The 12,500-nt window shown below is 43.3% G+C and overlaps 1 protein-coding gene across 1 annotated transcript in view; it reads right to left on the bottom strand.

Annotated features, from left to right (window-relative positions):
- LOC126572398 (protein glass-like) overlaps nt 1-5,781 on the bottom strand; it is a 10,681-nt gene extending 4,900 nt beyond the window's left edge. The window contains exons 1-2 of the mRNA XM_050231664.1: nt 5,698-5,781; nt 2,352-2,482 (exon numbers count right to left, since the gene is read on the bottom strand). Of these exons, the coding sequence (XP_050087621.1) occupies nt 2,352-2,453 (102 nt within the window). The 5' untranslated portion in view covers nt 2,454-2,482; nt 5,698-5,781. The remainder of the gene's footprint in view (nt 1-2,351; nt 2,483-5,697) is intronic.
- Nucleotides 5,782-12,500: the final 6,719 nt, after the last annotated feature.

The raw sequence follows: 12,500 nt of genomic DNA, 5'->3' as shown, positions 1-12,500 counted from the left end.
GTCGATCGGATATGCTTTCGTTATGAACTAGCTCCACTAGAGGCACTACATTATGACGAACCGTTACACTACAATATTAAAATGATGTTTCCATTTCAACACATGATACGCGCCCTACAGCTACTTTTGCACAGCGTGGCAACAGAGTTCAATGATGAATAGATATGGACAAAGAATTGAAAAGATGAACAACTGCATAAAATGAAAACAGTTAAAGTACTAAGTGGTTTGATTTGATTGCATTATTTTGTTTCTTGAATTCATTAGTTTGGAATGATTTCTGCCAATTTTGAAATAGTTTGATTTTGCTTATCTCCTGGTTTTCTCTTCTTTAATTATTAGCTATAAGTATTATGATTATTGCGAAATGGTTTTATGATCTACATTAATACTCTCATGGAAAGCTGTAATTCTTCATTTAATGGCAAAAATATTTAAAAGATCAACAGGATGAAAAATAAAGCAATTGCATTATTTTTGTAAAAATAAGCTCCTTAGTGCAATTGTTGGTGATCTTTCACTTGCTCCAGAGCTTTACATTATCCGACGGCAGAATGAACAATGAATGAAATATAATCAATAAATAAAAAAAATTAAATCTTGCTATCGTTGGTCCTCAAGTTCTATGCTACCAGTACAATTGATTTTACAATCGATCACTACGCTACGTCTGCATCTTTGTAGTCATGGTATGTTTCACCGCATCAAGTCGAGGCATCAAGTTGGCCAAGAGGATTCGCACATTTGTTGTAGTCCGTTACAACACAGACCACGGCGCCACTTACTACGCAGAGCGTCGACACATTATTTGACTGACGACCGAACGAAACATACTTGCTCGGCCTGTTCCAGGAATTGCGCGATAAGCGCAATTCAACGACAAAAATATAATCGCATTAGTGCGAAAAGGGAAAAGGGACACGCCATCACGTGAATTACCGTCGGTTGACGTGAGCAAACGAAGGCCCTCCTGGAATAGCGAATAGTGGCCTACACTATATCTGGTGGCCACTGGCCAGTTGGTTCACATGACGCTTTTGCGCATTTGCTAGTAACCATTGCAAATTGAAACAGATCGTTTCGTTCGTTTGATCAGGATACTTTGCCGAAAAGGATGCGAAAAGAGGTTGAATTTAGCTCCGCTGACACTAAGGCTGTTATCATAAGCGGTTTTAGCGTGATATCGATAAGTCCATTAGAACGTAGGCAGGACCGGTGGCCAATGATGTAAGCCAGGTAGTATCGATCGATTAGCAAGGTACACAGTGCTGCAACAAGCCTTACACAATATCCCGTTGCATAAGTTGCGACGGTAGTTCGTGTTTGCACGGACACTTAATCCACAAGCACGTTCTTGGCATGTTTCACATTCATAGTGCAAGACGTGATGATGCTGGCCACTTGATTCCCATTTTTACTTTGAAACAGTTGATGAATGTTTTCGTCGTAATTAAGTTGTTACTTGAAACTCTTTTTACGCTTGTTTCATCTTTGTTCGTGTGTTCTTTTATCATTGTATACCAATGCGGTGTTTCGATCTTTAGAGAGGTCTTCCAGGTTCCTCGTCTCTGAACCGACGGAACGGTCTTTTGAATGTTGCTTCTAATAATCTGTTTTGATGTCTTGAAAGCATTCGATGCGACCATGCTTTTTTTTAATGCTCAAGACACATGATCACATCACATGATCGAAAAATATGATTTTCATAGTTGGATTGCTTCATTTTTGTAAAAATATGTTTAATAGATATCACATTAAACAAACTAAAAACAAATTAAATATCGCTGTATTTTGCTGTTCACTTCATAACGATACACTTGACTAAGTACAAAAAGCAAATGTTATTAATACATTCAATAATTTTACATTCATGCACAAAGCTATTAGCTCTAGTCCTTATTTGTAGACACCAAATCACATATAACACAATGCATGGTGCTGCTAACTAGCACTGCAATATCTACTAACTCAGCGACTCAGCGAATAGAGAAAAGACACACTTGTTTGATCCACATACGAAGCGACAGAGACTGACTATCCTCAGTGATTTTCACTTCCCGATTTTTTTAACCGTCTGAATATTGGAAAATGTGTGCAAAATCTGTCACCCAACTGGCAAGCGACGAGAGAAACGAAGCGTAACCGCGAACCACTACCGACTAACTAGCGGGAAGACCCGTGCGCGGATGCTGTACGGTTAAAACTCCCGAAAAGCATCCCCCGATGACGAATTCCTCGTTTTTACGCAGTCAGAACGCGCTCCGACAGGACTCTCGGTATGCTCCCGACCGTTGCCAAGCCGATTGATTGGTTGCGATGGATACCGGATGCTAGGATACCGATGGACTTACCTGCGGGCTGTCGAGCGGCATACCGAAGAGGGGATTGTTCGGGACATATCCCGTTTCCGTCTCCAGGGCCGTGCTATCCGTACTCCCACATGATATGTACATGGCTCCACCTTCGTGTAGCTGATTGAACTCTGTGGATGCGGGAAACAGAACGGAAATGGAAAGGACCGTGTTAGAGAGTAGAAATCATCATTTTCATCTACGAATTGCTAGGGGAAGGTAACGGCGCACTCCGAAGCAGCCATTTTGTTGGAAGGATTTCCTTCTCCATGGTGGCAAACCAAGACAAACAGGACAGGATAAACAGCTATGCGCTACGATGGTTACAGCAAATGAATTGATGGACCTCTCTGTCCTCTACCTTCGACTCAGGGTTTGAGTTTATGCAGTGAGTGTACGATCCATAGGATCCTGAAACAGTTTCTGTTGTGCTGTTGAGTTTAATTAACGTTTGTCAGTATTATTCTGTAGATCAAAACAAAGAGACTCGAAGTAAGCGTACGGTTCCAGGTTTGATGAGGTTTGTGCTAGCTTGTGATGATTATCGGCTAAATCATTTCAGTGCATAATGGATAACTAGCATAGCATACTAGCTACTAGTTAGCTAGCATAACATATTGCTGCTGTTTTAAGAAATGTCCTGTGAAGGTCATTAACCCTCGGTTGGCCTCCCGGGTACCCATTTCAAGTTTCAACGAAAAAATGAATGCCTTCCCGCCAATATTTTTTTACGAAACTCCGGATCCCCAAAGTACAACTCATTTCAAGCCGAATTGGCGTTGAAATTGTCTTGATATCTCATATTTAAAGGTAATTATGGGCGGATGAAATTAACACCCGCCCAGTGGCACCCGGGTACCCGGGTACCCCAGACGTTGGCTATGGACATGGGCTATACTTATAAACACAAAACAACACTTTTTATCAACATTTATCAATGTGCTCATGTTTATTAATTGTTAATTAGGTAAACTACAATATTTTGATGAAAATTTCATTACGTTTGAGCTTTTCTACGAGCAATAGGAGAAAAATAATCAATATATTTTGAAACCTTTTATGTGCAATTTAAATTATATATTATTACTCAAACTGATTAAAAATGGTGCGTACAATGTAATATTCATAACGTACGAGAAAATCATATAGTTATCTTCACCAAAAAGCCTTAAGGCGATGTTTTCGTTGACCGTAGAGACAAATTTAGCAAATGATCTTATCTCCTAGCTCAATCGATCTCTGCTAGAAGTGGAAGGCACCGTCCTATTTCAGATTAATACCTTGAAATAGTATTCGTGAATATTTTTTTACCAAAAATGTTCTGTTTTCAAACTTTTTTAGAAAAAAGTTGTGCAATTTGTGCAATATCCAAGTGAATTTCAATGAGACAACTACAAAGCTCTTTGTCCCATTGCGGTTAACGATACTTTTGCACAGCTCTCATGTTGTTTTCTAGAAATTATCAGAATGTGACGAAACAATAGCAGTGCAAGTAGTGAAAACAGTAATGCTTAAAAACAATCTGTATCGTCATCCTTGCATTTTTACATCTACATCAATTCGCACAAATGGTATGATATTGCCAAAGTGTTTGCTTTCCAGGTCCCTATAGTCAGTAACACTAGGTACAATTGGGTGGGTGGTGCAAGTGCCTTTGACGATTCAAAACAGATTTATTCGAAGAAATAATTAATTTCATTCACATATTTGCTGGAAAATTCGTTCACTTTACGATCTTATTGCATGCTTTACGACATACCCGGTAGAAAATGACCGTACGAAGGAGTATCAATGCATTGTGTTCATTGTTTTTATTGTTTTTTAAAGGATTTGGTTGTGATTTTGAAACAAAAACACGTTGTCAATACTCTTAAATTAGTTCTAGTGCACTATTTTTGATATAAAACTGTTAAAAACAGCGGAACAATAACTTAACTATGCAATACACATAAGTGGGGTACCCGGGTACCCAATGAAGGGTTAAATTGTTCGCGTTTGCGTTTGCAAATGATTTCAAGCAAATCTTGCATTTCACTCTCGCGCGTCAGAGCAAGCGAGAAAGAATATAAAAAGATGGCGGCGCTGATCGCTGATTGGTTGGTTTTTTATATGGACTTGAAAATGCTCGTCGCTGATTGGTTGGCGCAAAGATGGGGGAATTAGAAAAAAAGTTACAAGGATTTATAACATCACTAACCACGTGGTTTACAACTCAATTAGAATGAATGCATACTTTAATTTAAGAAAACACATCTTGCTGGCTCCAAAAAGTTTAAAGTAGAAGCTAATCTTTTACAACACAGAATTGTATGGCAACTTTTCGGGGAAAAGAATACAACATACGTAAATTATTTCTGCCAGAGCATGCACGCCTCAAGCACTGCAATGTAATTTGTCGAACTTTACTGCGTATTTCTATAGTGTAGTTTCATTTGAGTTGAACATTATTGCTGCATTCTTATTGTTTTATTTGTTATAATTTAATATTGGAGTACTGAGAACACGTGTTTTCGTAAATAAAAAATGTTTATTAAATCCAAGGAGTGGGGAATAAAAAAGCAAATATAACAAGATGTCCCAGAATTAGTGTCACTATTTTTGATAAACTTCTAGCTGTACGAGACTAGAGTCTATTACATTACATTTTTATTGCATTATAGAGCTCGTAGACTTGACTTTGTTACATTGAAAAGGTTCAAGAAATGGATTATCGTTAGTACATTTTACAAAGCTGCAGAAAAATGTCCAGAACGAAAGCGAAAAAGAACAAATTGGCCAGTATAGGACTTTATATGGTGGTAGTCAGAGTAAAATTAATAAAAAGTTTAAAAGAATCAATGTACAGATGACCTTGAACCTACGTTATGTAAGAAACAACAAGTAAATCACGGCACATTGATTTTAGATACAAAAATCCCGCTGCAATACGACATTCAGAACCAGTGAAATGTATATAAATTTCAAAATATTTGCAAAAAGTGATTAAAATGAGAAAGTGGTTTGTTATTATAAATTTCTATTAACACAGCGCTCAAATCAACGCGGAAAGAATTTAGTAACAATTAAAAAAATAATGGAAAGAGACGGAGTTAGAATTTTTCAGAGCAAAAGTCGATACATAAAAACCAACTTTGGAAATGTTCAGCAATAAAATAAAACCGATTGGTTGCATGTTGATCACTAGTTATTACAAAATTACATTTAACTTTAATCACACCTTTACTGGCGATCTTTTTAACCAGTTGTCCCACCAAAGGCTAAAGCTATACTTTGCGGGTGATGAGCTTGGTAGATTAATGAAAGGAGCAAAAGAATTGCCACCGAAGGTACAGCTAAACGTACTAACCCAGAGTGAATGTATTATTCGATCCAACGCTCGTGCCGGTGCGGATATCATCCGACTTCTCTCGATTCCGGTACACTGGTACACTTCCGGTTGACGGTACCTTAGACTGTTGATCGACAGCTCACTGATCCAACCGTAGCACACTCTCGGAAACTCACAGAACTTAACTTAAAAACGCCGAACGTGAACGAAAGAACCAAACGGATAAAAACACAAACGCAGAAACGCGGAACTGAGTGAGTTTGAAGTCTAAACGAATCGATCGCCAGGGAACTGATGATCATGCTTCTGTTGCATCGCTGCTACACCCGACAGTAAATATCATAATTCGCTTTTTCGCACACTTGCTGAGCACTGCGACTGGGGCCACATTTTGGTTAAATTTTCCACCAACCAACTCACTAGCTGCACTGCCACCCGGCTGCTCTTGTGATGCCCCAGCATCATCTTCGAACGGTGGAGCCATTCGTGCGGTTTCTCCTGCCTTCCAATCGGTACAGTGGCAACATCCGGATATGCGTAAACATGGCACGGTCAGAAGGTGGGGCAGGCCCCGTTGCTTCGTACTTTCGGAATTGCTCTCCGGAGCAGGCACATGGTACAGGCACCACTGTCGATCACTCAGACAGAGACAGAGAGCGAGGATTATGAAGAATCAGCGAGAAGAAAAACACGCACTAAAAAAAATCGCAGATACGTCACTAACTAACTCCTTCCACACCGCGAATGACAGGGATCGACACTTTGGATCGAGTTTGAGCAGGGTTTGCTTCCGATGAGGTGCTGCCCCTGAAGCTGAACCGAACGCCGGTGGACGATGGTCAGTGGATGGTTCCGATGCTCGATACTGACGGAAGGACGGTATGCTAAGGACTGAATGGCCCAAGTCCGACCGGTCGCCACCAACCGGCCCGGCCGGGTGGAAAACTATCCGAAACTATCGCCCAACCAGGCCAGGGACGCACACACTCACACAGACCCTTCTGTTCCGAGCCATACGCCGGTGCTTCTCTTTCTCTGGTGTCTTCCTTCTTTACAGGGGTGAGTTCATGAACGGGAGGAAGACAGAAATAAAGCAACTAAAAGGAACGAACACATGATACAACCGGCTGTGTCCCCTCTACTCAACACTGCTAACCAACCAGCCAGCCAGCCAGCCAGCCAGCCAATGGCCTGGCGAGAAGGCGACAGTAGTAAAAGGGAAGCGAACCAAAGGCAAAGGAAGGAAGACAATCCCCCTGCTCATAAGCCGCCCGCACCGCATTGAGGACACAAACCACCACGATGGTGTACGCCATGCTAGTGGAATCAGTGAATGAAGTGAATGCGCTGACGATCGAAGCAAGCTGCTACAGTGCGGTGGTCGCTATGGGTGCCAGTTCTAGCAAATTATGTTCGTATGTTGACGGTCCATCCAAGCAGTCTTTGCATGATCACCGCCTGCACGCTTTTTATCCCCGTTTATCCAAAGGTCCGCCCGGCCGCACTCGATCGGTGGAGCCCCATCGGTCGAACGGAGCATCGATCGCAAATTTGATACTTTTTTTACCCCGACTTTCCTTTTTCTTTTTATTGTTCCTTTTTTTATATGACAGGTTTGACCTGCTGACACGATGTTTAAAAATAAAAACTCCCTCCAAGGCCCCGCATCTGGGACATCCCGTTCTTGCCGGGCAGGATCGGGGTTAGGAAACGATTCGGATGTTGCTGCCACGGTCAAGATGCGCCACATCCTGCATCCGTGCATCGTGCGAGGGTACCTACATGACATTTTGATCCGGTTGCGTAGCAACGGTGGCAATGTCCAACCTGCTGCCGTCCAGCAACAGCAACAGCAGTTGCAGCATCAATTCGGGCGCGGAAGCTATCGATTACCGGTCTACTTTGTTGATATTTTATCCTTTCTTCGGCGTTAGCTTTCCGTTCGTATTCTTTTCTAGCCGGTGGCCAGCAGGACGCTCGGTTTGCCCGGTCGGCGATCAGCGTTTTCCAATGGTTGCTGATTGGCTTTAATCCATGTCATCCTTTTTGTTCCAAGATGATAAGCTCCACAGGGGTTCTGGTGCAACTTGTACAAGGGATTTCAAGTTTTTGGATGTTGTTTGCGCTTCTGAGGAGTGTCGCTTTACCACACCGATGTTTTGTTTAACACTTTATTCCTAAGGGATTGTAGAACATGAATTATAAATACTAATATTAATGAAAGAAAAACTAGATAATTGCATCATATCACCGCAGCCAATTAATGAACCGGAACGTTATTCAAAAATTAAATTAAATGCTCTATTTTATTCCGCAGAAATAGCAAAGCGCCAACGCCGTCCGCCTAGAGCTATCGAGTGACGCGATCGCGATCGCGACGACAAGCTATTCCCCCGGCGAAACCGGACACGCGCTGCAGCCCTCGACCCTGAATGTCCTGCGGTCCGATGTTTTCTCCCACGATCCAGCAAACATCCAATTTTACGTCCAAAACATTGGTCCACCATACGAGCCAACTCAGCAGGTTGCAGGTTCCCTTCTGTCATCCTGCCGTATCCAATGATGCTGCTCCCGATTGCCACCGTGATGTTGCGAGATGTTGGTACCGACCTGGATTCTACGGCAAAAAAAAAACACCTGAAAAGTCAAGCACCGAATGAAGAAAAGAGGCAAAGGTAATGTTCACTCGAGCGGCACGAAAGGTTCCTGCTTCATCCGCGCGCAGGTTCTGGCCTTCTGTGAATGTGGGCTGCTGTGTCCCGTCCCGGCGTAAGATGAGACATTGGTGATCGGCGATCCTTCCCTCGACGACGTAACCGGTTCAGCTGAAGGAAGGAAGGGTTGACGTGATGACGCTCCCCGGATTGATCCCGCACCAGTACACGGCTGACGCGGACCCGATGTTCCGGAGCTCCCGGAAAAGGAGCCTTCTTCGGTTCACTTTCGATTGGTACTTTTTGGGAGTTGCCTTCTTATTCTTTTCTTATCCGTTTCTTCTTCAGTCGCTTCGCTTCCCTGTGCACCCTACTGGGTGGTCGTGGTCATCAGAAAAGAAAAATAATAAACGCGCTCGCAGAAAACAAAAAAAAATCACCAAAAAGTCCTTCCTCATCAAGGAGTGGAGCGATCGCTCGGACGATCTCGCTTTTGTGGCGTGGCTTACCATATTCGTTCCTTTCGCAAAAACCCGTCTATCCATATGATGTGAAAGAGAACAACAGGACCTGTTCGTCGAAAAGAAGCAGGAGCAGGAAAATTCATTGATGAGTTTGGCGAACTGCTTCTTACGTCCAGCAGCACTCTGTAACCGGTATGCGCTTTATCCCTGACCCCAGGGACGACGGCTACGCAATGAAGTGTACTAATTTCTGGGCACATCGCTTGCATTCGCTTCCTCGATAAATTGGGACTTTTTTACTCTCTTTTCCTCAAGGTATCCCTGGTGTAGCAGGGGCAATGACTTGTCTGTGTCATCTTTTATGCGAGCCAGTTTTTTTTTGCATTTTTTGATGCAGACAGGTTTTTATGAATTGCAGCTGCATCTCTTTCCGTTGCCACGGTAACAGGAGTAGCTAGGTTGGAAGTCAGCACTTTTTCTTCCGTCCTTCTTTGGTTTTGTCGAACGGAAGTAGCGATTTTAGGTATTAGACTATTTTAAACCCAAATCAAAATAATTTAAATGTTGGACCACAAACTGGACATTCTCTTTTATTGTTTAATTGAAAAAGTTTCCGTAGACATCCTATCGAAGTTGAAAGTTATCTAGTAACCGGTTCCATCACGAGCTGAAGCAGCTTACGGTTCGGTGTTCAGTAAGTTTAATTAAATAACTTAATACAACACCAAAACGGACCCCAACTAACTTCGTTTCCTTTCGCAGGAGTTACAGAATGGTGTTTGGTGGTGGGTGAAACCGGAGCACGAGATTGGTTAACAACAGTAAACCGGAGCAAAAGTGGGACGACTGCACGAGTCGTCCTGGTACACAATTACAACTCGTCTTTACTCGAAGCCATTATAACTGTGTGGATGTTTGTGTATGTGTTCGAACGTTTTTCCAGGATTCCCTGTTTTCCGAGCGCCATGGCATCGCCGGTTCCGCGGTTGGTAGCGCGGCGTAAATTAAAAACGAAAATGAAGCCCCACAACAGTGACGCTGGGCGGTTGATGGGGGGTTTTGCACATGTTATGAGCAGCACGAGCAGAGCTAACTCGTCAAAGGAAGCACAATCTGCCTACAATGCCTCCTAGTCGTAATGGAATGCGCCAGGCGCTGTTGTCCTGCTCATGAGCCGTTGTACTAGTCCTAGTATGCGTCTAGATATTATTATTGATAAAATAATGATTATTTTTAAGACGGTGATCGGGAATAGCATATCTTAAGCACATCGGTAGCTATGGAAACGTGGGACGAAATTTAATTTTTCCGTTTTTCTAGTCAGCGAATAACACAGGATGCCTTGGAGTGTACGAAGTTCTTTCCCTGTTCCACCTTGCGCGCGCTATCCTCCCACCGCTGGTTCACCATTCAAAGTCGCCTGAATTGTGATCCTTTCATGTGCGGCCGTTACCGCAGGTCCCAGGTGCCGTCAACACCGTCTTCATGGTAAACGGAACGGATGAATGAAGCGAGCGAGAAACGGCACGGACCGACCGGAACCACGGGCCCTGCCGACGATCTGCCGAGCGGTATCGATTGTCGAAGCCCCACAAGCGGCCACATGATTTGATGAGTCGGCTAGCTTTTTCCTCCTTTTCAATTTCCTTTCCCCCTGGTCGTACTGGGCCAAAACACAACAACAAGCCTGTGACTGTGGCCGTACAGTTGGGGTTTACCCCACCGGCGAGGGAAAGTCGAGTGCCTGCATCGAGGACATTTCCAATCGTTCAACGTTCGCTGCATGTTGTTTCGCGGCGGTGGACAAAGTAGTTTGCAGGTTTTCCACGGCCCTGGGCGCCATAATTTTTAGCTTAATTTCGCTTCAGATTCAAATCCCGATTTTTTCGTTCAACAAACAAGAATTGATGGCTCATGTCCGGCCATGGTGGGGCTATCTTCAGCGGAAGCGGAACAGTTCCCGATGTCCCGGATGGTGGGTGACGTTCTTATGTTTCAATTATCGACAAACCGATCCACTCGGGCCGGCCACGATCGTGTTCCGTTTCCCATGCCGTGAAATTCTAACCCATCCCCCGCAGTTGCCTTCAGCAAGGACCAACGGCAATCAATCGGACGATCAAAACACAAGTGACTGACATCCGGGAACTAGCCCGGGGATGGCCGATGCTCCAGAACGGAACAGAACTCGGAATCGTGAACGCGATGATATCGATACTTCTTTTGACCACGTTGGCCACGTTGCGGTGTAAAACGAATGTCCGTTTTATTTTTCCAACTGCTCTCACTCCTCGCGTCAGGGGATGCATTTCCCGGTCACGTCGGGAAAGTGACATATCAATTCGTCACACAAGCCGTCGCCAGCGATTTGATCCTTTTTGCGTGTGAGGACCATGGACATGTACATGTCTGGTGGCTCGAACTGAAAGGGGTCTGTTATCCTTGGATGCGCTGGTAATCAATACCTTTCCCACCAGACCCTTGGAAAGTAAATTAATACAATTCACGGCGCATCTTTTTCCATCGCTTTGACTTTCTTTGTCTTTTAGTTTGTAAATTATTAAAATGCGCTGCATCACCATGAAATTATTTCCTTCGTCCTATATGGATAACTTTAGTGATTTGCACCAGACTCATCTCATTCGTTTTTGAGTCGTACTTTCAGTCGCAAATTTTCATTAACTCTTCTTTTCTTGAAAGCTTTATCAGTTGGAATCGGGGCCGATCTCGGAAATGGATTGATTGTTCGAAGAGTTCCTGGAGTTCCATTCGCAGCGCGGTTGGTAAAGAATAAAAATTACCAGCCAAATATATTCTATGCACAGAGACTTTCTTTAGTAAAGCAACATTAGTTTGAGTTTCACTAAATTTGTCACGTTACCACTTGTTTCGTGTTTCGTGTTGTTTTAACTGTAACTATTTAAAATTCCTCTGTCTGATCAGTTCTGTTTCTATCCTCTCCTTAATCCAATACTTTTATATCAGTTTTTTATACATTAAGGACTGTTTCTCAAGCAGGCAAAACAGTGTAGAAAGTGCGACTTTAACAGAATAAAATAAAATCTCAAGTATAAGTGGTTCTTTAATTTTATGATGTATATTTTTTTTCTTTCCTCTACACTATTACTGCGTTGCTGCAGTGCTTCTTGATAAGCTCATGAATAAATTGATAAAAATTAGCCCTTCCCGTAAATCATAGGTTAACTAGAACCATGCGGCGGCCTCGGCAACATAACAATTTACTCTACGATGAGTCTAACGCCCACTTTTGACACAAGTACCCAAAAAGGTGAAGAACCGGTGTTTGCACAAGTAAATTTGCGGCCCCTCGATACCCGGATTACCGCACGATTTCGATCATTTGTTTACCCAGCGTGCGTGTACTTAGTGCCTTTTAATTTACCGGGACATATTGTTCCGGTCAGCCGGTGCGCCCGGATGGGCATGGTTTCCCCGCTGCGGTTACTGGCGCGTCCCCTCCTCGATGAGATGCGGTCCGGAGAGGGTGATGAAAAGTGATTTAATCAATCAAACCAAAGAGCGTATAGTCCGCCGGTGTACGGAGGGTGTCGAACACGAGGACAAGATAGTTCTTATGATGTTACCCTTCTCCATGGCACCCCATCCTTTGTTTCGCACCGGCGGTAGATAGTGGTCCCGGAAGCACGTGTTTCCGGTGATGTAAATAATAGCGATTAGCTCA

This window comes from Anopheles aquasalis, chromosome 2 (assembly GCF_943734665.1).
Source record: "Anopheles aquasalis chromosome 2, idAnoAquaMG_Q_19, whole genome shotgun sequence".
Classification (NCBI taxonomy): Eukaryota; Metazoa; Arthropoda; class Insecta; order Diptera; family Culicidae; genus Anopheles; species Anopheles aquasalis.
The sequence above is the reverse complement of the archived record's forward strand: the minus strand, read 5'-3'. Positions and strand labels throughout refer to the sequence as shown.